Source organism: Sebastes fasciatus, chromosome 15, assembly GCF_043250625.1.
Source record: "Sebastes fasciatus isolate fSebFas1 chromosome 15, fSebFas1.pri, whole genome shotgun sequence".
NCBI lineage: Eukaryota > Metazoa > Chordata > Actinopteri > Perciformes > Sebastidae > Sebastes > Sebastes fasciatus.
In genome coordinates this window covers 30,138,506-30,165,998 of record NC_133809.1, presented here as the reverse complement: position 1 = coordinate 30,165,998, position 27,493 = coordinate 30,138,506, and the positions used below count along the sequence as shown (strand labels likewise).

General features: G+C 41.3%; 1 protein-coding gene across 2 annotated transcripts; it reads right to left on the bottom strand.

Annotated features, from left to right (window-relative positions):
• Positions 1-23,373, bottom strand: LOC141783403 (leucine-rich repeat transmembrane protein FLRT2). 2 transcript variants are annotated; one of them, XR_012597261.1, is made up of 2 exons: positions 22,701-23,373; positions 1-623 (listed from the first exon to the last, which is right to left on the bottom strand). XR_012597261.1 is itself a non-coding variant. In XM_074660690.1 (2 exons), the coding sequence occupies exon 2, from the start codon at positions 19,823-19,825 to the stop codon at positions 17,810-17,812; it is 2,016 nt and encodes a 671-aa protein (XP_074516791.1). In that variant the 5' UTR covers positions 19,826-20,275; positions 22,701-23,335; the 3' UTR covers positions 16,794-17,809. The 2 variants fall into 2 exon arrangements, 1 of the variants encoding a protein (XP_074516791.1); XM_074660690.1 differs by lacking the exon at positions 1-623 and adding an exon at positions 16,794-20,275 and having other exon boundaries at positions 22,701-23,335.
• Positions 23,374-27,493: the final 4,120 nt, after the last annotated feature.

Here is a 27,493-nt window from a genome sequence, read left to right as displayed (position 1 = left end):
GAGACTCCGGTCCTGGAGACCAAAGCTACGGTCTCCCCCGCGTCCTCCGACTGTGGCCAACACTGTTTAACAGACGGGCTTCACTAGATACAACCAAGAGGTTTTGGTGCTTCCGTGTAGTTTGTGTTGGAGTCTTGTCTGAACAGCGTAGCCACACGCGAGCGTGCATGGGACACCGACCCGCAATGATTTATACGTGTAAGAAGTTACAAACAGTCCCTTTAAAACACACATTTTTAATATTACACTTAACTGATGACTTGACAGTAGGCCAAATGTCTTCTTTTTTTCTCACCTGGATTTATTAATCTAATCCTGTGTGCATTAACCAGTAACCACATCCCTTATTATTGCACTGGGTTACATAACCGAGAAGCAGCACATGTTCAAATATCTTCATTGAGTATTGATTGCAGCTAAATGACTTTCCTTCCGATTCCGCCCTGGTAAGGTTTCTCATTAAGTGTCCCAGCAGTGATGAATGATATGCAGGCAACAGAGGCTGGATTGAAGGGGTGAGAGGAGGAGGGGAGACGGAGGGAGGGAGGGAGGCGAGGTCATTACTGAGCAGCAGATTTGAAAGGACATGGGGTCTTCGTGAATGTTCAAGGAAGAATCTCATTCTGTAAGAGAGAGAGAGAGAGGGGGGGGAATGAGAGAGATGGGAGAATAGAGTGCAGGCCGAGTTAGAGAATGAGAGATGTGCTGAGGTTTTCTATTGCTGAGGATGAGGCGCTCACTCGTCTATACTGCAACTCTTCGTCCTCTCAGCAGTGAATGAGACGTGTTTCTCGCCTCACTGTCTTTCTCCCATGCTGAGCAGCTGCATGTCTTATCTTTTATTACTGCACAGTGGACATGAAAAAGAGCAAAAGCACTAAGTCTGTATGAATCCCAAATTTGACTAAATCATGTAAAAGTCCTAAAATATAATTGCCAATGTTTTCATAGAAAGAAATGTCCTTTTCAAGATAAAGTACTTGTCAGTTCATTGGCTTTAGTTATCGTTTGAGGGTTTCCCTCCAAAGTTGCTTTTGAAGTTATATAGCTGTGGATAAAAATTAATGTAGGATTTATGTAGTAACATTGTGTTAGTCAGTATTTCTTCTCATTATGGCTGTCAATCAATTAAAATATTTAATTGCACATTTTAATTGCAAATGTTATTTAATACTCTCATCATGTATATATTTATTCTGAGAAATTAATTAATAAAACAATGACAAATATAGTCCAGAAACCCTCACAGGTACTGCATTTAGCATAAAAAATATGCTCAAATCATAACATGGTAAACTGCAGCCCAACAGGCAACAACAGCTGTCAGTGTGTCAGTGTGCTGACTTGACTATGACTTGCCCCAAACTGCATGTGATTATCATAAAGTGGGCATGTCTGTAAAGGGGAGACTCGTGGGTACCCATAGAACCCATTTACATATCTGGAGGTCAAGGGTCCCCTTTGAAAATGGCCATGACAGTTTTTCCTCTCCAAAATGTAATCTAAGTTTGGAGCGTTATTTAGCCTCCTTCGCGACAAGCTAGTATGACATGGTTGGTACCAATGGATTCATTAGGTTTTTTGTAGTTTCATATGATACCAGTATCTTCACTCTAGTTTTAAAATTGAGCCCGCTACAACCTCCGAAAGATTGAATTGCGTTAATGCATTTAAGAAATTAGTGGCGTTAAAGCGTTATCGCATTAACTTTGACAGCCCCACTTCTCATATAAATCGATCTTCTTATCTCACTCTCTGCAAGAAAGCAAATAAGCATATTACCCTATTCCTTTACGTATGGAGTTAAAAAAAAATGCATAGTCACTTCATTTCACTCTCCAAAAGAAAACGAATAAGCATAGTTCACAAAATGTTGAACTATTTCTTTTAAGTAATAATCTATATTTTTAAAAAAACATGTTTTTAACACCTCACAATACAAACACGTTAAAGTTGTATTAAAGCATCATTCGTTGTATTATCCAGAGTGATCCCCTTCAGATAATGAATATGCTCAGCACATTTTATGTCTTATTTTATTTTATTGCAATATCTTTCATAAAAAACTACATATTTTATATTTTATTTGTGTATGAAGACTGAGTTCTATGGTTCATTTCTACATCTTTCAGGGTGTAGAGAAAATCATAAACCCCCTATTTAAAAAAATAAATAAAAATCAATATTTACAATAATGCACAAAGCTTGATGAAAATGAATTTAAATGTCTTAAAAATATAGAAATTAAAAAAGTAAAATGTATGAAAGTAACATTATAATGTTGCAGTAAGGACATTTAGTAAGAACAAGTGATCATAAAAAATAAACACGTTACAGATTAAAATCTTAACCACTATGTCATTTTGTGTACCTGTATATATGTATTACATACTCTGGTGGTTAAAATCCCTAGAGGTTGATTTCTTGTAATTTGTGAGACTCAAAAGTGACCATGGAAACACCCATATAGGAGCCACCGCCACAGCTAGTAAACCAGGGCCTATAGCAGACCAGTTAGGAACAATCAGTGCTCTTATTGACGAGGGAAGAGAGGCTATAGATATCTCTTTTCTCAGTGTCAATAGGCTAAATTGTGAGCATCTCTCCGAGGCATCCGTGTGTTGTCGTCAGGGGGATGAACAGATACACCTCGGATGGGGTTAACGCCAGATACTCGTCTAATGAATCAGAAAATGCTCTCTGCTACTTATCTATCGAGGCCGTCCGTCTCTGTGTGAGAGTGTGTACGCTGGGGGAGAAGGCAACGGATTGGGAATCGATGGGTGCTCGCACAGCAGTTCATCCGTGATATGTGTGTGGATGCAGAGGCGAGCAGACACCTTCACTGAGCATTACTGGCAATATCCATCATAAAACACATCTGTATCACATCTCTCAGGTTGTCACTTTGCTTGGAAAAGGTTTAGCGCCAGGACGAGAACAATACTGTAAACAATGATAAAATACAGCCATGACGAGTAGATTTCATTCTCTCACATCTAGTTGGTCTTGAGAGTTTTAAAGGTCCCATGTTGTAAAAAGTGACATTTTCATGGCTTTTATATTTCAAAGCAGGTTTAAGTGCTATATAAATACTGTGAAAGTATCGAAACGCTCAATCCACAGAGAAATACACCGAGCCTGTATTCAGAAACTGAGCTTTTGAAACAAGCCGTCAGGATTTTCTGTCTATTTGTGATGTCACAAATCTACAATATTTAGACCATTTCAAAGTTTTAAAGATTCTAAATGGGTCCCAGTTTATTTGCTGTTGCAGTGGATATGAATGACGTCAGCTGACAGGATGTAAACATGGACCCAAGCTGTTGCCTAACAACGCGATTCTGTTACAATTCCATTGAAATGTACTAAAACGGAGCGTTTCAGACATAGGGTAAATACAGGTGTATTCAAGCAGACAGTATGAGGAAAATAAAAGTTTTTTTTAAACAATATAATATGTAAACATTTTCTAGTAGAAACCCAAAATAAAGATAGAACCTGAAAATGAGCATGATATGGGTCCTTTAACGTTCAGTGTGTGAAACTCCACATCTCACTAACGTTACAGCCGTCAGAATAGGAGCAGTCACCACCTTGTCTATCACTACTGTCCTTGTTATCCACTCAACTCTGCATATCTACCTCTAGAATTACTACTTCCACATTCCGCAAATCTGACCACACTGATGTGCCTACATGTCAACGTTAACTCTATCCTGATCCGTCATCCAATTTGTCTTTCTCACAAAAAAGGATGTCAAAGTTAACGTGATAATAACACGTTAATGCAAATTCGTTTAAACGGCACTAATTTCTTTAAAGGTCCCATATCATGCTCATTTTCAGGTTCATACTTGTATTTTGTGTTTCTACTAGAACATGTTTACATGCTGTAATGTTAAAAAAACAACTTTATTTTCCTCATACTGTCTGCCTGAATATTCCTGTATTTGTCCTCTGTCTAATACGCTCTGTTTTAGTGCATTTCAATGGAATTGCATTGCCAGGCAACAGCTTGGGTCCATGTTTACATCCTGTCAGCTGATGTTATTCACATACACTGCAACAGGAAATAAACTGGGACACATTTAGAATGTTTGTTTAAAACTGAAATGGTCTAAACGTCGTATATTTGTGACATCACGAATGGACAGAAATCCTAACGGCTTGTTTCAAACGCACAGTTTCTGAATACGGGCTGTGTGTATTTCTCCGTATTTTTATTGAGTGTTTTGATAGTTTAACAGTATTAATATAGCACTTAAACCTGCTTTATAATATAAAAGACATGATAATCTCACTTTTTACAATATGGGACCTTTAACGCATTAATGCAACTTGCGATTTTTAGATTGTTGCGACGCTTTAAAACAATCCATTGGTACCAACCACGTCATACTAGCTTGTTGCAAAAGAGGCTAAATAACGCTCCAAACTTACACTAAATTTTGGTGAGAAAAAACTGGCATGGCCATTTTCAAAGGGGTCCATTGACCTCTGACCTCCAGATCAGTGAATGTAAATGGGTTCTATGGGTACCCACGAGTCTCCCCTTTACAGACATGCCCACTTTATGATAATCACATGCAGTTTGGGGCAAGTCATAGTCAAGTCAGCACACTGACACACTGACAGCTGTTGTTGCCTGTTGGGTTGCAGTTTGCTTGACGTATCTCCCTTTAAGGGACGTTTTGTACAGATGTGTGGTTAATTTGCGATTAATTGCGAATAAGCCAGAAATAATAATGTATAATAATTATTTTTTTTTAGTTTTAGTTTCATATGATACCAGTATCTTCCCTCTAGCTTCAAAACTGAGCCCGCTACAACCTAAAAATTGCGTTAAAGAAATTAGTGTCATTTAAACTAATTTGCGTTAACGTTTTATTATCGCGTCAACTTTGACAACAAAAAACAGCTTATTCTGCATGTAATGTAAGGCTGAACTGTGTTTCCTTTTGCCAGCTCATATTTACAGTCAGTCTAGTATGATGATGTATAAATACAGAGAAAAGCTGGATATGAAGAGAGAACTAAATGGTGGATTGGCCTCACCTTGAATCATGTACGGTTATGCAATTTAAACCGTATGTTGATGCAGCAGACAGGGCTGACTGATTTAGTTATTTTTTTCTTAATACTTCCATGCAAAAAAGTGCAGTATTGCAGATGATGATGAAAGAGAGCTGAGCTTGTTGGTGCGCTGCCAGCACTGTGAGTAATGTAGCCTACCAGTCCAATATGTTGGTGATAATAGGACACACTGTGTGAGCCAGAAAGGCTGCATCCTATAACTAACCTTTTGTCCACACTCCACACCAGGACTCGCATCACTGCACACACACACACACACACACACACACACACACACACACACACACACACACACACACAATAGGCTGAGGCTGCAGGCTGATTAGAGGAGCGAACTGGACTCTACGGAGCTGTGTCAAGGTCGAATGAAGAAGAAACAAAGTGAGCCAGACCACCAACTTTTAACAGGATTTGCTCAGTGCCGTATTCCTGACACAGACTTCAGAGAGGCCCCTTTATTCTGCCACTATAGCAGGGCAGCAACCTGAGAGATGGGCCGATAAAACATATTATATGCAACTGTTGTTTTTGTACAGCCCAGTCGCACAGCAGTTCGTGAAAGCACCCAAGTATCGTGATAGTATTGAATCGTCCTAGCCCTATTAATTGTCAAGAGACTTATCTAAAGCAGCATGGTGAGGTTTCTGCTAGTGCAAAACAGCTCGCTAGCGCCGTAAGCGCCGTAAGTTGGAAAAATTGAGCCCCTCGCTCCGGTTTCACCTACAGGTATGAAATTTGGTAGACAGATGTAACTTGTGGAGACGCACTAAAAAGCCTCTTGGAGGTATGCCCAAAACTCAACAGGAAGTCAGCAATTTTGAATTTAATGTGCGATTTTCGCCCATTTTCAGCGTTTTATAGGACGTGTACTTTAACGAACTCCTCCTACAGATTTGATCAGATCGACTTGAAATTTTGTCAGGACCATCTTAAGACCTTGAGGATGAAAAGCTATTCAAATGTTGAGTTTTCACTGAACGACCTGACCATGGCGTGGCGGCCATTTTGAGCCATTCGCCATGAAACAGGTAGTTGTTGTAACTTCAGCATACTTTGTCAAATCTGCTCCAAATTTCTCAGCGGTGGTCCAGGCCTGAGGTCATATTTCATGTCAATATAGACTCATAGCCCCGCCCCAAGACGTTAGCCACGCCCCCTTTCATAACTCATGAACTGTTTGTCGTAGAGTCTTGTGGGAGGCGTCATTGCGCTCATCAGAGTTCCGGTTTCATTGTGCCTGGCCGCGCCAGTCGGGGTCCCGCCAGTACCCCCGATGCGCGGAAAGGTGCGAGGGCCCATCATCGCTGCTTGCAGCTTTAATTTGTTTTTTGCTTTTTGCATATGTGTAAATGTAATAATTTATCCTATTTATAGAACCTGGCTCTCTATGCATATGACTCTCATGTGCTGTAGTGACGCTGATGAAATTCAAGGGCTAACATTGATATAATGTTGCTGTACAAATGAAAGACTATCCACAACACCACTGTATAGTGCAAACATTTACAGTAACTTTGATGAAATGACTGAGCCACGATGCGAGGCTGCAACACCACCAAAATGACCCTCCACTATACGATCCAATCCATTATTTCAGGCATAAATTATTCCTTTATTTCTCAGTTTCAACAGTTAATCAATGCAAGAAGATCCAGGGACAAGCTGGGACAACATCTCACCGCTGATTTCCCCGTGCACGCATTTTCACCTCCCTACCAAAGCAGTGGGGAGAGGCAGTCTATCTCAGGTGAAGTGTCATTAACGCTGGTAGCCATTCTTCATAATCCAGTGGAGCTCCAGAGATCAATACTTTTGTCTGTGTGGAGTAGATTTGTGTGTGTGTGTGTGAGTGAGGAGGGAGTGGAGGCTGTTAGTGGCTCTCTAATGCAATTTAATGCAAGCTGACCACAGTAATGACCAGGAGAAATGGAAGCCAACCGTTCCTGAGATCAGAGGGCTGTTTTATCCATCCACTATGAATTAAAGAGGAAAAGACACTTGATTTCAGTCCACCACTGCTGTTGGTTTTAAAACTATTTACAACATTATACAGGCTGAATCCCTTCCTCTGGGAAAGTACATCGGTTTGTTTAATGTGGTATTTTCTTGTCGTAGGTATAGTGCTTCAAAATCAACTGTGAAACACTCAATAATTACCTTTAGTAGACCCGACCAACCGCTGTGCATTATTTCAAACATCTCTCTGTAAAATAAGCAGTTAGGAAGGTGTTTTATTCCCTTCTGTTCTTCATGTGGCTTAAGTCTGGCCCTCACTAAAAGATTTTTCAGATCTTAACAGATGTGTAAAATGTGAGAGATCCCACACATAACGACATGTTCTGTTAAATTTAACAGTGGTGTTCCTGTAGTGTGAGAGCAACGATACGGCCAAAACAGCCACCACACACTAACAGATCCATTCATGAAGAGTCCTGACTCAAAAAACGGAAATCTCGCAAAATCTCTCCCGATCAAACGTGACTTTGGTGTAAACAAAAATGGCGGGCAGGAAGAATTAGCGATGTTAGTTTTTGCACTACTCTGTTCTGAAAATTCACGAAGAATGGATGGATTAAAGTGACTGTTTGTAACTTCTTACACTCTTATAAATCATTGCGGGTCGGTGTACCATGCGCGCTCGCGTGTGGATACGCTGTTCCAACACAAACTACACGGAAGCACCAAAACCGCAAAGTCATATCTAGTGAAGCCCGTCTGTTAAACAGTGTTAACTAATCCTGCTCCAGCCCTCCCGACCGTGGTCAGAAGACACAGAGGAGACCGTAGCTTTGGTCTCCGGGGCCGGAGTCTCTGCTGTACTCTGCTCCTCTGCCTGCCTTCACTCACACACCGCGCTTGTTCTCACTCGCTCTTTTGCTCCACCTCATGTGCATGCGCGCACACTACACACTGCAGAAGAGTTAGTAGCTCTGAGAATATCTAGTGAATGTACAGTGGACGTTTGTGCAGAAATAACTGCTGCAGCTCCTCCAGACTAACAGAGGTTTCCCATGTCGTATATAATATTGATTCATATTTGATCAGCGCTGCCTAGTTTGACCGTCTGATCGGAGTTTGTGAGTGATTGACAGCTGCTAAGAAACGGCAAGGCTCCAGATCAGCTCTGATTGGTTGTTTTCCTCGGTCTGTGAAATCTTGCAGTTGCCATTAGGAGCACCGGAGGACAACAGAGGACACAGAGGAACATGATTTTTTTCAGATGACCTGTACTACTGTCTGGATATAGTGACCGTTTTATAAAAATAACTTTTTTTTAATCGTATTTGCTCCATTTCTACCCACTGCTGCTTTAACGTTAGAATCACTATGTAGAACTTGAACCAATGTCTTAAGGATCAATATTTTATTTTAAATGATTTATTCAGAATTAAATGCATCATGTAGTGTCATGGTGTACAGTATATTATGTATTTTAAATTCAAGGATTATAACGCCTTTCTTGTTAAAGGGGACCTCTTGTGTGTTTATAAATAGAAGTAATTACCAAATAAAAAAAATACATTTTGACATTTGAATTTGTGTTAACTGCATATGGCACAATATGATTTTATTGATTTCTTTTAAATCAAGTGACTCAGTAAAGCCTCAATGTCCTCCCCCAGTGCATTTGTTTGTTTCTGCTGCAGCTTGTGGTTCTGCAGAACCAGACTGGAACGCCAGCCGACCAAACAGCACAAGCCACAGCAGGACGAACACACCTGGCTGCTTGGGACCATTTCACTACAACTGTAATTTGCACAGATGGATAGTAAATCTTTTCAGCTGTCTTCATTCTACTGATCGCATTACCTTTCTCAGTCTTCACTGCATAACAACAGCCGTCATGTGATGGATCCATCCGACCCAGTTGAAATATCTGATATAACTCTTCTGAGGGGGCTGGGCCGAGGGTGTCAGAACGCAGTAAAATATGATTGTTTTAACCAGATCCCAAAACATCACATCATGACTGCTGGTACAGCTACAATCGACGATGGCAGCTGTTTTAAATGAAGCCTTAAGCCCGGGACACACCAGGAACGCCAGGAACGCCAGGAGCGCGTAGTGGCTGCGTTACCTGTTGTTTTTTATTTCGGTGTCCGTGTTAACAGGTTAGAGCAGCCACACTGCCCACGTGAGACACGCGTCAGGTGATCTATTGACTGTATATTGACAATATACCAGCAACATTACTACAGTTTCGATGTCTATCTGTAGAATATGTTACGGAGATGAAAAAAAAGTAAAGACTTATTTTTAAATCAACACTTCCTGCTTTCATTTCAAAATAAAAGCCCTCAAGCTTTTTTTCTAAGAACATAATTCCTTCATTTGTTAACACAAGGCTTTTATTCTGAAATATGAGCAGTCAGTGCTGTGGAACAGGCAGTGACTTGGCGAGCTCCATGAATTGATAAAGTATAGGGTTTAAATCAACACTTCCTGCTTTCATTTCAAAATAAAAGTCCTCAAACTTTTTTTCTGTGGACAGAATTCCTTCATTTGTTAACACAAGGCTTTTATTCTGTAATATGTGCCAGACAGTGTTCTAGAACGTTCTAGTGACATGGAGAGCTCCATGAATGAATATAGTACGGAGTATTAATTCTGGATTATTACTATTATTTACAAATCACCACACGTTTCATTAACTTTTTCGGTCTAAAATAAATATAAATGACATCTATAATGAAATTAAATGGCCATTAAAAGGCAAACTCTATGAAGAAAGAAAGGGATGACAGCAGCAGAAACACAGCAGACACGCAGCTGGTGTGAACGCCCAACGCGTGAATCACGCAGCCACCACGCGCTCCTGACGTTCCTGGTGTGTCCAAGGCTTTAGTTCTGTTGGGCTGTCAGCAGAGTGGCACATTTAACACCAGCCAGAAGGCAGCTGCTGTTAAACTTTATCTACATCATGGCGTCATGTTTTCAGGTTGTCCGTCCATCTGTCTGTCTGTCTAGCCGACCGTCCGTCAGGGGAATGGCGTGGCTGTTGACAGTATTTTCTGATTTATGGAGTGATTCAAAGAGATATCCCAAATCCTTTCAGTAAAAACCTTTAACTCTAGCATGCCAACAAAATGAAACAAGAATTTTGAACCTGGCTTTATCCAATGTTCACATGTATGTTCTGGAAATGTATGAAAAAATTTGCACAAATCTGATAATTTCTCACTTGCATATTTACAAAAAATAAATTCAGAAAACTTTTAATACAAAAAAATAATTGTCTTAATGTAAGTAATCAACTGGGGAAGTTTCATGGTGATATTTATTAGTTAAAGTCGACGACGTTTAAAGAAGATGATTGAAATGTGATGTGATCATCAGGTGAATTAAAAAAATAAATAATCAATCAGCGTTAATCAATAATCAAAGATTTAAATAAACGTACTTTACCAAAACTAAGTGAGAGTGGGAACTAGTGCTGGTTATTGCAAACATACAATGCATGCTTGGGAGTATGGGTACCTTGAGTGTACAGTATATAGTTATCATAGTATTGGAACTAGGGCTGTCAATCAATTAAAATATTGAATTGCGATTAATCACATGATTGTCCGTAGTTAATCGCGATTAACTGCAAATTAATCAATTTTTTTTATCTGTTCAAAATCCATATATATACTGTATACATATACTGTATATATATATATGTATTTAATCACGGTTGTCTTCATTATCTGTTCAAAATGCACCTTAAAGGGAGTTTTGTCAAGTATTTAATACTCTTATCAACATGGGAGTTGAAAAATATGCATGCTTAATGAAAAAAGTAAAAATTAACGCAATAACGCGATTCAATTGAAATTCGTTATAACGCCACTAATTTCTTTAACACATTAACGCAACTTGTGATTTTTAAGTTGTAGTGGGCTCAGTTTTAAAACTAGAGTGAAGCTACCATGTCACACTAGCTTGTCGCAAAGGACGTTAAATAGCACTTCAAACGTGTGGTAAATTTTGGAGGAAAAACTGGCATTGCCATTTCCAAAGGGGTCCCTTGACCTGATAACATCCATATCCACTTCAGTAGCACTTACATACACCAAACTTTCCAATTTGATTTCTAAATTTATATTCAAGTTTTTACCGAGTAGGATAAAGAGGGTTTGTTCATATATTATATCGTAGTCTGAATTATACAACATTTTATTCCTAAAAACATTGCAAAAATGTATTTCTTTTATGGCTGTTGACAGTATTTTCTGATTTATGGAGTGATCAAAATTCCCTCTGTAAAAATCTTTGACTCTAATATTTCAACAAAATGAAATTAATTTTGAACCTGGCTTTATCCAATGTTCACATTTATGTTCTGGAGATGTATGCAAATTAGCACAAATCTGATGATTCCTCACTTGTATATTTAAAGGTCCCATATATTTTCATCATACTGTCGGCCTGAATATACCTGTATTCACCCTCTGTCTGAAACGCTCCGTTTTAGCGCATTTTGATGGAATTACAACGGAATTGCGACGGAATTGCAACAGAATTGCGTTGCTAGGCAACAGCTTGGGTCCATGTTTACTACCTTTCAGCTGATGATATTCACATACACTGCAACCAGGAATAAACTGGGACACATTTAGAATATTTACATTTAAATATGTGTAAAGGGTCTAAATATTGTATATTTGTGACATCACGAATGGGCAGAAATCCTGATAGCTTGTTTCAAATGCAGAGTTTCTGAATACGGGCTGTGTGTATTTCCCTGTGAATTGAGTGTGTCGATACTTTCACAGTATTTATATTATTATAATAAAAAAAAACATGAAAATCTCACTTTTTTTATAATATGGGACCTTTAAACAAAAACAATTCAGAAAACCTGTAATACAAAAAATAATTGCCTTAATGTAAATAATCAACTGGGGAAGTTTTATGGTGATATCTATTAGTTCAAGTTTTACCCTATTCACCTCTAGTGTCTCCTCTTAACATGGTGTGTGCAATGTTCTCATTACTGTTAGGCAGTATTGGCCAAAACTACAAAAATAAGACCCAAGTTGTAATAATTCAGAATGATCCCAAGATTTATCTGGCTGACTATCTACATAATTTTGCAGCCAGCTCTGCTGTCTTTTGTCCCCGCCCTGTGTGCGTATCTACTAAGACATATTAGAAAGATCTAATGTCTGCTTCGCTGGCAAAAAAAATATGGATCTGTGGCCATCAGAAAGATTAAATACTGTCCAACACAGTTTATACAGAATAAAGAAGAAGTCAGAGTAATAAGATCCGTATGTCCCTGAGGCACTTCAACCGAGGAAGTACAGTATCCGCTCTCACAACTGATTCATCATTTATACTCTTCCTGTACTTTTAAAAGATACATTTTCAACTCTAATTAGAGAGGATAAAAAGAACGAGGGTTCCTTTTACATCAGAAAAATGTGGAATCAAGCGCTTTTAAGTCCTCTGAAGTTACTGCCGCTCACGATCTTCAATTGCAATGCACAGCAACGCAAATCAAACCAAACTTTATATAATAAATCTGGCTGATATTTCAAGAAGAATATAAGAGCTGGACTGTATGATCAAGTTTCGTTCATTCTAATTATTTAAAGGTCCCATATCATGCTCATTTTCAGTTTCATACTTGTATTTCAGGTTTCTACTGGAACATGTTTACATGCTGTAATGTGCAAAAAACACATTATTTTTCTCATCCCGTCTGTCTGAATATACCTGTATTCACCCTCTGTCTGAAACGCTCCATTTTAGCACCTGTCTCTTTAAGACCCCCTCCTGAAAAAGCTCAGATCTAGACAGCCCCCAAAAAACTGTTTGTGGGTTGTTAGGCACTCCAGATACCCAAATGTACTGTATGTGCACTAGAAGGCTGTCAAAGTTAACGCAATAATAGCGTTCGTTCCTTTTGAAGGTCTCATATCGTGCTTGTGTTTCTACTAGAACATCTTTACATGCTGTAATGTTAAAAAAACAAAACATTACTTTCGTCATACTGTCTGTCTGAATATACCTGTATTCACCCTCTGTCTGAAACGCTCCGTTTTAGTGAATTGCAACGGAATTGCATTGCTAGGCAACAGCTTGGGTCCATGTTTACTTCCTGTCAGCTGATGTTATTTACATACACTGCAACAAGAAAAAAACTGGAACACATTTAGAATGTTTATGTTTAAAATGGTAATGGTCTAAATATTGTGTATTTGTGACATCACAAATGGACAGAAATCCTAACGGCTTGTTTCAAACGCACAGATTCTGAATACGGGCTGTGTGTATTTCTCCGTATATTGAGCGTTTTGATAGTTTAACATTATTTATAAAGCACTTAAACCTGCTTTATAATATAAAAGACATGAAAATCTAAATTTTTACAATATGGGACCTTTAAGGGTACAAATGTATTTAACGCATTAATGCCACTTGTGATTTTGAAGTTGTAGCGGGCTCAGTTTAAAAGCTAGAGATTTGAGCATATTTTTTTATGCTTTATGCAGTACCTGTGAGGGTTTCTGGACAATATTTGTCATTGTTTTGTGTTGTTAATTGATTACCAATAATTAATATATACATACATTTGCATAAAGCAGCATATTTGTCTACTCCCATGTTGATAAAAGTATTAAATACTTGACAAATCTCTCTTTAAGGTACATTTAGAACAGATAATGAAGATAATCATGATTAAATATATATATATATATATATATATGGATACTATGGATCGTGCTACTAAGAAGATTATTAGAATATTATTACTACTGCATATGATTTATTGAAATGTCTTTCTATTTATTTATTTACTTATTCATCCACATATTTAGTCCCTGTCTACCAACAGTCATTTTGTTTGTTTCTATTGTTACTTCCGACACAAATGCCTCAAATACCTTTATGCCCAAACTGAATCCACAGAGCTGCTTTCTTTACAACGATTATTCACCACACATCTTCCTCCCCGTGCACATTTTCAGTTAATCTCTCTATTTCAGCATTCCATATGTGGTTAGCCTGTATCCACCCCTACCTTCTTATCTGTATGCTATTCCTGTATCTTTGTTGTTGAAAAAGAAAAAAGAAATTCCACATAAACTTGCAAAAAGATTAAAAAAAAAAGAAACATGTCCAAAAGAAAGCTATGGATGGACACCACTGGTGGTATTGGCTGATATGTTATTATTAGGTTGGTTGGTTTATAAAGCATAGTGAAAAACAGGGCAGAACCTACAGGGTTCTTACAGGTTCTGGTTGTGGGAAGCTACAGTTTAAAGGTCATCAAGTTCCTGTCGTGGAAAAGGTCCATTTGACAGCTTTAGAGAGTAAAAATGTAATGGTTCTAAGACTGATCGAAGCTGTGATTAACAACACTTCACAGGTCATTAAAGGGGACATATCATGCTCATTTTCAGGTTCATACTTGTTCTTTGGGTTTCTAACGTATTTACATGTTTTAAAGGTCCAGTGTGTAGGATCTGGCAGTATCTAGCAGGGAGGTGAGGAGATTGCAACCAACTGAAGCCTCTCCCGTGTGCCAAGCGTGTTGGAGAGCTACGATGGCCGACGTGAATGTTCCTCTCTAGAGCCATCTGGAGCAGAGCCAGTGTGTAGAGTGTGTGTGTGTACGTGGGAAGTGAGTGGTGAAGCAAGAGAGAGAGAGCGACTATGACAACAGCGAGTAATGTTAATGTTGGTGGAGCAACATGGTGGCCTCCATGAAGAGGACCCGCTCCATATGTAGATATAAATGTCTCCTACTAAGGTAACAAAAACACAATTCTTATTTTCAGGTGATTATACACTAATGAAAACATACTTATTAATATTATAATCCATTTCTGCCAATAGAGCCCCCTAATTGTTACTTGCCCTTTTAAGCAGCAGTGGGTAGAAATGGAGCAAATATGATTAAAATAAGTTATTTTTATAAAACGCTCACTATATCCTGACAGTAGTGCATGAGAAAGATAATAAGCCTTGCCGTTTCTTAGCAGCTGTCAATCACTCGCTAACTCCGACCAAACGGTCAAACTAGGCAGCGCTGATCAAATATGAATCACTATTCTGTTACTGTAATGCCTATTTCTCTCCTCAAATGTTTTCAGAAACATCTTGTAGTGTACTGTTTAGCTGTAAAATGAGAAAGTTTGGGACCCGGCAGCCATGTTGAGATCAGTTGAGGAAATACCAAGCACTGCCCACCAGCCAGAACACAGCCTATAGGAACGCTCAAAGTCTTGGCCAAAGTCTCCCGTCAGGGGCTTGATTTTCTAAAGCCTGAAAACAGATCCATGAAGAGGAGCAGAAGTCTAGTTTTCTCTCAGAACACTTTAATTACAATTTGCTGAAAGGTTATTATGGAATTTTTGCCCACTGATGCCAAAAACATTCTGCCTACTGAAGCTTTAATGTTAAAAAAACACAACTTTTTTCTCATCCCATCTGTCTGAATATACCTGTATTCACCCACTGTCTGAAACGTTCCGTTTTAGCGCCTGTGACATAAGAAGGGGAGCTAAATCTGAACGGCTCGTTGAAACACATGTTTTCTGATCTAGACAGCCCACAAAAAAACTAACCGGGTCGTCTTATCTCACAGTTTGTGTGTTGGCAGGCTTTCCAGGTACCCAGATGTATGTGCACAAGCACTGAAAAAGTGAGTTTGTCATACATCCCCTTTAAATACTCCTTTAATTCCTCATTCAGGAACAAAATAACCTAACATGCCACACATTCAGACTATTGTTTGACTGCTTCGGTGCATGCTCACGGCTGCAGTGAGGCTGCTTTAATATGGGTTTGTATTAAAGGTCCCATATTGTAAAAAGTGAGATTTTCATGTCTTTTATATTATAAAGCAGGTTTAAGTGCTATATTAATACTGTTAAACTATCAAAACACTCAATAAAAATACGGAGAAATACACACAGCCCGTATTCAGAAACTGTGCGTTTGAAACAAGCCGTTAGGATTTCTGTCCATTCGTGATGTCACAAATATACGACGTTTAGACCATTACACGGTATTAAACGTAAACATTCTAAATGTTTGACCTTTAAAGGTCCCATATCGTGCTCATTTTCAGGTTCATACTTGTATTTTGTGTTTCTACTAGAACATGTTTACATGCTGTAATGTAAAAAAAGAAAATGATTTTCCTGATACTGTCTGCCTGAATATACCTGTATTCACCCTCTGTCAGAAACGCTCCGTTTTAGGGCATTTCAACGGAATTGCGTTGCTAGGCAACAGCTTGGGTCCATGTGTACTTCCTGTCAGCTGATGTTATTTACATACACTGCAACAGGAAATAAACTGGGACACATTTAGAATGTTTATGTTTAAAATGGTAATGGTCTAAATATTGTATATTTGTGACATCACAAATTGACAGAAATCCTGACGGCTTGTTTCAAACGCACAGATTCTGAATACGGGCTGTGTGTATTTCTCCGTATATTGAGCGTTTTGATAGTTTAACAGTATTTATATATCACTTAAACCTGCTTTATAATATAAAAGATGTGAAAATCTCACTTTTTACAATATGGGACCTTTAAGTAGACTTTAAGTGCAATCTTTTTGTGACTTTTGAGCTCGTACCAGTCATCCTCAAAGGACCCTTCCCTCTCCAAACAGCTACTATCGCTGAGCTCTCCCACATGCTTTTAACCGTCCGTGATCATTCTGGGACACATCATAAGATTCATAAATTCACTTTTTGGAGATATGTTTTTAATTAAATGTGTAACGAGGTAAATAAATAATCAAGAGCAAGAGATTTCCTCGACAACAATTCAATTGAATGTATATACAGTACACCTTTTGTGCAACAAAAAAAAACATGGATTCAAAAGACATTGTAAGCTGATAACTTCAAGGCACATATATATACTGTTTTACCATAACATTATTTCTGCTGAACAAAAGGAAAAGAGTCAGTTCTTAATGGGTTAAACATACAGTAGATGGCAGATGTGCTTTTTTTCTTCTTCTTCTTCTGCTCACTCTGTGACAACCCCCCATCAAACACAGCTAGCACTAATAACATGACCCCATAACGGTGATAATGTATTAATCTTGAGAAGCAGGTGAAAGCGCTGCGGCTCGCCACTTTCTGTGAATGTTTAATGAGTGTGACCTTTACATTTCCTTTTGAAGCAGAGAAAAAAAATACCATTTGCATAAAAAATATGTCCTCTTCCTAGAGCAGGAATCCAATAATTTGCATCTCTATTATTGACTGTAGTGGCAATTAAACAAATGTGCCGTGTTACTGTGATGACTTGATTAAAAACAGTCGGAGGGAAAGTGTGGTTGACTGTATGGTTTTCCAGAAAAACTACGCCCTCTAGTGGTGAGTGTGGCTGATTTGTGCCTGTCTCTTTTCTCCTTCTCCCATACAGCTGCTCTCAGTACTGGTATGATGTACTGTGGCTAGATTCTGTCATGGTTACAGTATACAATGACTTCAAAATCATTCACTATTACTGAAAAATCAAAATGAAACCCAGCCTTAACACTTGGAAATAAATGAATCCTGATTGTACATGTCTGTGTGCACAGAACCCAATAACTTGTAAATCCAATGCTGTTGTATAAAAAATACCGTCCAGTTGGTTGTATAAATTACATTTCTTGAAAGACACAGGGGTTTCAAATAATATTAACACTGTACAGTGTCCAGTAAAGTGTGGATAGTTGTCAGTAAAAATGCTCTCCGAAACCATCATGTGCCACAAAAGTCTGCGTCCTGAACATTGTTCTTGCAGTAAACTGTGCTGTTGTTCTCCAGGGGGCAGTCTCGGAAGCCGATGCCCCCGTTAGGGGTGTAAATAGGCTGGATGTGGAAGTCTCCCTTGAGGAGCTGTTCGTTGTTAAGCGAGACTATCTGGAAGCTGGTCTCAGTCATTTCCAGGATGGAATTATCTTTCTTGGTGCCCGCCTCGCAGTAGTCGCCGTCTTTTCTCCGACCCCGGTTGTATTTCCACTTGGTGGAGGACTTGGAGCGGCTCTTCTTGTGCATGTGCCAGCAGAAGACGCTGAGGAGTGCCACCAGCACCACGACCACAGCCCCGCCTATCAGCCCGGCCAGCAAGAAAGGAGAGCTGGGTTCCCGCTGCGTGGCCTGCTCGGGCCCCGACAGCCTTTTGTTGTTGTTGTCGGGGCCGAAAGAGGCCGCCGTGGTCATGGCCTCGGTGCACACCGTGTCGTCTTTGGGCCGGTAATTATTGAACGCATCCAAGGGAATGACGCAGATCCGATAGGTGGACTTTGGCTCGAGGTTAGCCAGTCGGATCCCCCGGTGATCCCCACCCACTATCCTCTCCCTGACGGTGTCCCCTGTCAGACTGGGGCCCATCCTGGCCCAGGTCACCTTGTAGGCCGTGACCGGAAAGGCGGCCACCCAGCTGACGTGGATAGCCGAGCCGTTCAGTATGGCGAACGTGACCTGCAAAGTCTCCCTCCTGGGGTCCAGAGGTTGCTTAGTCCTCAACCCCCCCTCTCTGGTTGAATAGAGGGTGGGTAATGTGGGGAAGGGACGCCTGGAGGAGGACGAAACGTACCGAGTGACCAGGGTGGTGTCTGAGGAAGATGACAGGGATGGGACCAGAGCAGTGTCAGCCGGTGAAGTGGACAGGGGCGCCGTCGCCGTGCTCTGCGGGCACTGGACCAGCTCGGCGCTCAGCTCCCTGATCACCATGCCCCGGAACTTCTCGGGTTTATGGCACATGAAGCCGCGCACGTTGAGCGAGGCCGGCAGAGATTTGAGCCACGACACCACCCATTTGATGCTGCAGTCGCACAGCCAAAGGTTGTTCCGAACAGTGAGCTGTCGGAGACTGACGAGGTCGTCGAAGACCCCCTCCGTCAAAGACTGCAGCTGGTTGCTAGAAATATCCAGCCTCTCCAGCTTGTGCAACCCTGCAAACGCCCTGGCAGGGATCCCGTTCATCTGATTTTCCTGAAAGTTTAATTTGACAAGCACCTCCCCCGGGAGGAACGGGGGAGGGTATGTGAGGGAGTTGCGGGCCAGGGACAGCTCCCTAAGGGTGACCAGGTCCTGAAAGGTCCCCGGTGCGATCCCTTCATCTGTCAACAGGTTCCCGTCCAACAGGAGGCGCTGCAGGCGGGTCACATTCCTAAATGCTTCCTCTGCGATAACGGCGATCCGGTTCTCGTCCAAGCGCAACTCTTTCAGATCGTCTGGAAGACCGATAGGCACACTGCTCATGTGGTTTTTGGTGAGGAAGAGCATCTTCAGGCTCACCGCCTCGCGGAAGGCCCCTTCCTCCACCCCTACGGTAGAAATGGAGTTATCATCCAAATGCAGCTCCTCCAGCCAGAGAAGCTGAGCCAGAGCCGCTCTGGAGATGGTCTGAATGTTGTTCTCCTGCAGATGGAGAACTCTTACATTTTTGGGCAGGTTAATGGGGAACTCATCCAGCTGGTTGCCATAGAGAAACACAGTTTCCACGGAAGCCACGTGATGGAGCTCCACGGGGAAACCGGCATTATTGATTTGGTTGTTGTGGAGGTAGAGGGTCTTATAACCCTCACCGATTCCCAGAGGCACTGAGGTCAGGCTCCGCTCGTTGCAGTAAACAAAGGTGCGGTCGCAGCGGCACTCCTCGGGACAGTTGGAGGCCCGGGAGAACTGGAGGTGAAGGCCCAACAGTATAGGTATCCACGGCCTTATAAAGGAGGCCCAGTCCTTATTCCATAAACGCCACTGTATCTCCATTTCAAAGGGATCAGAAAAAATACACCAAATCAGAGAAAAAAATTATAAGAAGTTAGGATTCGAAAAATCCAATTGGATTTTGGCTGTTTGCTCAATAACACCACCATGTCCGGCCTGGCGCTGAAGAGGGTCTTGAGTAATCCCTTGGTAATTAGTTGTCCTAAGCTTCCCAACACAAGAACAATGGTCTCATTAAGCAATATGATTCCTTCACCAGCCGCTGTCCATAATTGAGCTGGGAGACATTAGTAAAGTTCATCACATTTTCACCCTCTCTTCTCTTTCACCAGCGGGTAGAGCTCGCTTCACGACGCCAACAGAGCCATGTAGAACACACTGGAGGGTTATCATTGGACGTCCTCTTCCTCGCTTCTTTCCTTTCACATCACACACTGCCGGTTCCACGACGATAACGCCTCTCTCTCTGACTTGACATTTGGTTCCAGAAACCTGTTGCGAAATAAGAATAATGGGAAAGTCAGTCCCTTTTTTTTTTTTCCTCCTCAAAATGCAAGCAAAGGATTTATTTTCCCTTTCTATCCCACATACGCAACGCATTGTAAATTGGGAGAGCAGAGCAGTGTGCATACAAATGACTTGTTACATATTCCTCAGACACACAGCTAGTGGAAAAAGGATATCTGAAAAGATACTGAGGGGAAAAGGTGTGTGGGGAAATGGTGGAAAAAAATACATTTAAAAAAGTCTATGTGCAGATTAGTAACGTGAGCCCTAATCTAAAATGAAATCACACACTAAGCGGCGTCAAACTTTTTTTTTTATTCCCCAGTTGATAACCATGAACGTGAATAAAGAGCATTTAAAAAAAAATAAAAAATTCAAAGGATCAAAACGTGGCAGTCGAAAACACTACGTGAGCAATGAGGTGTGAGGTGAGCTAGTGAAGGAGACAACTGGCTCGCTGATGAGCACCACGAATCTATTCCAGTCCAGCCCTGGAGGGTAGCACCCTGCCCCACAGCACAAGGGAAGCCTCATCCTTAGGGTGAACTGTCATGCTATTACATAGGCGTTATCAGTCAATACAAACCTCATAGATGTAGGTCATTAGGGGCCTACTACACCAGCTAGTAGGTTTTATCATCTATTCACATGGTAGATCACCGAAAGAAGGTATAAAAGAACACTACAGCAACCTCAAGCCACCGTAGTAATTATGACAGGAGCAGAAGTGGAAGTCAGGCGCTGTAGTACAGACAGTGTGACACTCCATAAGGGGTGGAGGTCGGGGACGATGGATGGGACATAAAACACAGGGTTTTCACCCAGGAGACTGAAGATTGCATCCTGTGTGAAACCAAATATGTGTAATTGTCTGTGTTCGTAGTTATTTTAACCCAAAACATGATGTTCTTCCCTAAACCTAAATGATTTGTTTTGCCTAAACTTAAATAAGTTGTGGTTGTATTGCCTAAACCTAAATAAGTTGTTTTATTGCTTAAAGGTGTTGTTGTATATTGCCTAAACCTGTTTTCTTTTTGCCTAAACCTAAAGAAGTTGAAGTTTTGTTGCCTAAAGAAGTTGTAGTTTAATTGCCTATACATGTTTTTTTGGCCTAAACCTAAAGAGGATGTTTTATTGCCTTAGCCCAACTGTTTATTTTTGCCTAAACCTAAAGAAGTTGTAGTTTTGTTGCCTATACCTAAAGAAAAGCCTTTTTGTTTGTGTTCAAAATGTGACGTTTCATTGAATTTTACAACATGTTAGAACGTGTTGCTTTTAAGTTTCACTTTTACAATGTAGTAGGCATAGTAGGCCCTTATTGACCCACATCTATGGTGCTTATAGCGACTGATAACACCTATTTAATGGCCTGATAACAGTCGCACTGGGTGCGAAGTTAAAGAGGGGGTGTCAAAATGATGCGGCAGATACAGTATTACGACAAGACTTGCTACAAAGCCAAATACCTGCTCTTAATTATTGCTAAATTACTTTTTGCATTCCTCTCTTCCCTGTGTGCTGGAGGAGAGGAGGAGTGCTGGATGGTGATGAACGCAGCCTGTCAGCAGAGATAAGATGAGACAAATTTCTTGCACAGGGACAAAACTAAGATCAATGTGGGCCTCTCGCAGCGAGGAAAAGGTGCTGCCGTACGCACAAGGTCACAGGAGAGATTTCCAACAGCTTCGTTTGTTAGTTGGCTCACAAACAAAAGCCTCATTATTTAGGTGAGTTGAAGAAAAAAACATATTAATAAAGCTGTGCACTCAACTGCTGCACATTATGAGTTTACAATCCAATACCTGGAGTCCCCCGCAAAGGAAGTGATGATAATGTATTATTAGTGGTTGTTAGCTGGGTGGTAGTGATGATTAATAAAAATGGCACCATGCAGGCAGCAGCAGCAGCCAATTGACAGATTGCATTGATTTGTGGCCAAGGCAGTTCAACAGTTATGTAATGTTCCTTGGGGGGGGCAAACAAGGCATCAAAACCGATTCCAATGATGGTGACCCGACCTCACCGCAGGTTTATCAGCAGGGTCTTTGGCATCAATCATGTGCTCTTGCAAAAGAAGTAGTCAATATTAAAGAAGACAGCTTGTTGTTGTTGAGCAGCACTGCCTCAGTTTAGGAGAATAAACTGGTTTGCTTGAGAAAGAGAGCAGTCCATATCAAGTACAATCCATGAGCACATTTTGTTGCTTTTTTTTGTTGCTTTGAAACCTTAAGAAAATGTATGGGGGGATGGGATTGATGAAATAAAGTGTAGCCTTTAATGGAGTAAGTTGGGTTATTTTCTGTTTATTTCTTACTGTTTATTCTAATATGTGAACACGGGAATAAAACTGAAATTCTACTTTGACATATCTAATAATGAGAAGGCCACACTGCTATATCTGATCTCTTACCTTCAGGACAGCAGAAAGTCTCGCTGCTGCTGCTCATCCAGCCGGGCAGCTCAGTCTGTCTCCGCCGCAGACCGCTGCTCTCACACCGGACACAAAGTCCGCATTGTGCCCGCTGCGTCCGCTCCCAGCTGCCGGCGCGGCTCCGGACTGGTCTGACTCGGGTTTCTGGTGGTGGTGGTGGAGAGATGGGGCATTATGCTGAACGGACAAGGTCCTGGCCGAAGCAGCCAGGAAAAGAGGACGGAAGTTGAGGTGGTCACCAGCGGTCTGCTCCGCATCTTCACCCCCCCCACCCCGACTCCCTCAAACACACCCCGACAGCCCGACACACTCCCGACAGACTCCCGGCGGCCGGCCGCGCTGCTCCGGAGCTGCTGGCCGCTGAACTTCCTCCACTGCCCCTCAGAGGAGGAGGAGGAGGAGGAGAGGAGAGATAGAGGCTCCCAGCCTGACCCCCGCCGCTCCGCCGAAACCAGCCCGGAATATCAACTCCATAGTCTGGCCAAAGTGTTCCAGAGACTGTTGGTCCCTGCTGGAGCTCCGAGACCCACTCTCTCTCTCTCTCTCTCTCTCTCTCTCTCTCACACACACTCTCTCTCTCTGTGTATCTCTCCTTCTCTCTCTCTCTCCTTCTCTCTCTGTCTCTCTCTCTCTCTCCCTCTCTCTCTCTCTCTCTCTCTCTCTCACTCTCTCTCCTTCCTCACAGCCTCCTCCTCCTCTCTCTCATGTCGTAGAGGTGTGTGTGTGTGTTAATAGGTGTGTGTGATTTTTCCACACTTTTTTCACCAATTAAAAAAATGTCTTGAACTAAACCCATAATTACATAATCAGGCTACACTCAGACATATTGTCACTTTGCACACATACAGGCTTAAAACTAACGACATGGAGGGAATAGTGATCAGGCTATAGCTATAACTTTTTTAAAAACGATACGATACCGATTTTTGTTACAATTTTACCGATACTGATAATTTCTTAACTTAAATGTGAATTTTCAAAATCATAGTCATTAAAAAAAAAGATTACAATCAATGGCAAATCACAGAACAGTATCGGCCATAAATAACAAATTAATTATAAAAGCAAATATAAGTACTATTAAATAAAAATGTTTGTGTCACTAAGTGTAAAAAAAAAAAAAGAAAGAAAATTAAAATAATTTTTTTACAGATATACTATTATTAAAGCTTCAGTTTTTTGCATCATTTGGCAAAAGTTCCATAATAACCTTTCAGCATATTGTAATTCAAGTGTTCTGAGAGAAAACTAGACTTCTGCACCTCCTCATGGCTCTATTTTCAGGCTTTAAAAAATCTAGCCCGTGACGAAAGACTTTGACCAATCACAGGTCATTTCATAGAGAGAGAGCGTCCCTATTGGCTGTACTCCGACTGGTGGGCGGTGCTTGGTAGTTCCTCAACAGATCTCAACATGGCCGCCGGGTTACAAACTTTTACAGCTAAACCGTGCACTACAAGATGATTCTGAAAACATTCGAGGAGAGAAATAGGCATTACAGTAACAGAATATTGATTCATATTTGATCAGCGCTGCCTAGTTTGACCGTTTGGTCGGAGATCGCGAGTGATTGACAGTCGGCTCTCATAGACGGCAGATGGACAGCAGACCTCAGATCAGCTCTGACTGCTTGTTTTCCTCCTGCCGTTAGAAGCACCAGAGGACACGGAGGAACATGACTTTTTTTTCAGATTTCCTGTCTCATGCACTACTACTGTCAGGATATATATATTTTATAAAAATAACTTTTTTAATCATATTTGCTCCATTTCTCCCCACTGAAGCTTTAAATAGCCTAATGTGTTGTTTTTAAATGATTGAAGAGGGACTATATTGCTGTATGTGGCACTTTATTGTCAAAAATAGTGCATCATGCTGTATTTTTGACAAGTAGCACCACACCCGCGCTACGTTTCCTTTCTGCCGTTCTCTCACACGTTTCATGTGGAAGTGTAGGACCGTGCGCCGCTGTGTCCTAGGTTCTGATGTCACATTGGTTTCCACGGTCATGTGACACACGCCAGCTATATATGTCAGGGCTGTTTTGGCACAAACATACAAAAGTAGTGAAAACATTAGGAAGTGATGCAGCCGCCCACATTTTTATTTATATAATTTTATAATCAATATATATTTTTTTAAAGTATTCTATACCAAATGACTGGCTTGTGAGTATTGAAGTATCGATTCCACAGTATCGATCCGCTTATCCCTAATGGAAGGTAGGATAATTAGAAGACAGCAGAGTCAGATTAACCCCTCAAAGTGGCCCCCGGCACAAATGAGCTATGGGCCACAAAGAGCCCCTGACACTAAGTACCTCAACCCACATATCCCCACGTTTGCTTGCTTTGTAATTTGCCATAATTTGATCGAACACGAGTTTGTTTCAGACTATGAACCATGTAAGTATATCAGCTGAAATATGAACACAGGGTCCTTCTGTAAGACCAGCGTGTCAGAATGAGGTAAGAATATAATAACAATAATAATAATACATTTTAATTGGTGGCACCTTTCAAGACACCCAAAGACACCTTACAAAGATAAAGTTATACTCAAACAGATAAAAACAACCAGACATGACAGAGACACATTTATGCCGACACATATGATGGACTGATGGACACACCACAGCGAATAGGCCAGTTTGAACAGGTGAGTTTTGAGGTGGGATTTGAATGTTGTACCAGTGTCAGACTGCCGGATGCGAGGAGGGAGGGAGTTCCAGAGCCTGGGAGCAGAGCAGCTGAACGCCATAGCTCCCATGGTGCTGAGGCAGGGAATGGGAGGGAGTGCACTCCTGTAGGAGGTCAGTGGCTTTGTACTGGAGCAGAAGGTTTTTGAAGTCAATCCGGTATTGAACAGGGAGCCAGTGTAGTTGGATGAGAACGGGGGTGATGTGGTCGGAGGATCTGGTGCGGGTGATGATACGGGCGGCAGAGTTTTGAATGATTTGAAGTCTGTTAAGCAGTTTGGTGGGAAGGCCAGAGACAACAGTGTTGCAGTAGTCAATCCGGGATGTAACAAATGCGTGGACCAAGATTTCTGTGCTGGAATGAGACAGGGATGGGCGGAGTCTGGAGATGTTGCGGAAGTGGAAGAAAGCAGTCCGGGTGACGTTTTTTATGTGGGGTGCAAAGGAGAGGGTGCTGTCTAGGGTGACCCCAAGGCTATTGACATGGGTGGAAAATGGAACGGAGAAGCCATCAATGAAGAGGTTTGTAGCAGTGGTGTTTTGAGCTTTTGAGCAGTGGTGTTTTGAGCTTTTGAGAGGTTGTTTTTGGATCCGATGAGCAGGGCCTCTGTTTTGTTTCCATTGAGCTTAAAAGGTTCCTGCTCATCCAGCTCCTGATGTGTTGTAGGCAGGTGGCGAGGTAGGTGGGTGGCAGGGCAGCGGTGGGTTTAGTTGATATGTAGACCTGTGTGTCGTCGGCATAGCAGTGAAAGTGGACATCGTGATGACGGAGGATAGTGTCAAGGGGAAGGAGGTAAATGTTGAATAGGAGTGGACCCAGTACTGACCCCTGGGGGACACCCTGTGAAACAGTAGAACACCTCGACCTGTGGTTGCTCAGTTGTACATATTGTTGTCTGTCAGTGAGGTATCAGGAAAACCATGTGAGTGCAACACCAGTGATTCCAATATCAGCCAGACGTTTGATGAGTAGTGGGTGGGAGATGGTGTCAAAGGCAGCAGTGAGATCGAGGAGGATGAGGATGGTGAGCAGTCCAGAGTCAGCTGCTGTCAATATGGCATTTACCATTTTCGCCTATGGGCCTCTGGGGCCTCAGTGATACAACGCCACGCTACACCTATAACACTATAAACAGAGTTTTATGTCTGTTAATAAGTTAGAGAAATGCTTTTCAGATGGGATCTAAAATGATAAATAAAAATGCTGTTCATATGCATTAATGATATGACACTTTTATTTTGGTTCTGTCCACATGTTGTTGTGGTTTGATATGGACACATGGCTGGCTTTGTGTTTCATTACATTGTGTTCCCCACAAATAATAATGATGATGATTTAAGAAGCATTTCCCCTCCTGTATTAAACACTACTGGCTGGGAAATTAATTCTGGATGTGAAGACGGCAGACAGTCAGACTTTTGTGGCATTTCCATTGTTTAATTAAACACTATCTTATTTTAGAGGACATGATTGCGACTGATATAATTGTTTTTCTAATCTTTTCATTTTACCTCCCTATTGATTAATAGTGTGTGTGTGTGATTGAATTGAGACATTTCGGGGGATCTATTAGAATAAATGGAATATAATATTCATAACTATGTTTTCATTAGTGTATAATCAGCTGAGACTAAGAATCTTGTATGATGTCAGCTTAGAATGAGCCCTTCATATCTACATAGGGAGCAGGTCCTCTTCACAGAGTCCTCCATGTTGCTCCTCCATGTTTCTACAGCAGCCCAGAACGGACAAACCAAACACTGGCTCTATAGAGAGAATTTCACATTTCACATAGTTCTCTTGTGAAACCGTGGTGCCGCCAGCCGCCGTCTGACTCCTGTTGCTCCTAAAGTAGTGTTATCATGGTATAGATGGCCTCTGAGAGAGGAGAACGGCGTTACACGGTTCTGCACTCGGCGGCTCACGTTACTGCAGTCTTGGAAAGGAAGGAGTGAGCGGAGGGGTATTCAGTTGGTTGCAATCTGCAACTACACCACTAGATGTCGTCAAATCCTACACACTGCCCCTTTAATAAAGAATGTATATGCTGTAGGATTCAATTTAAAATGCACT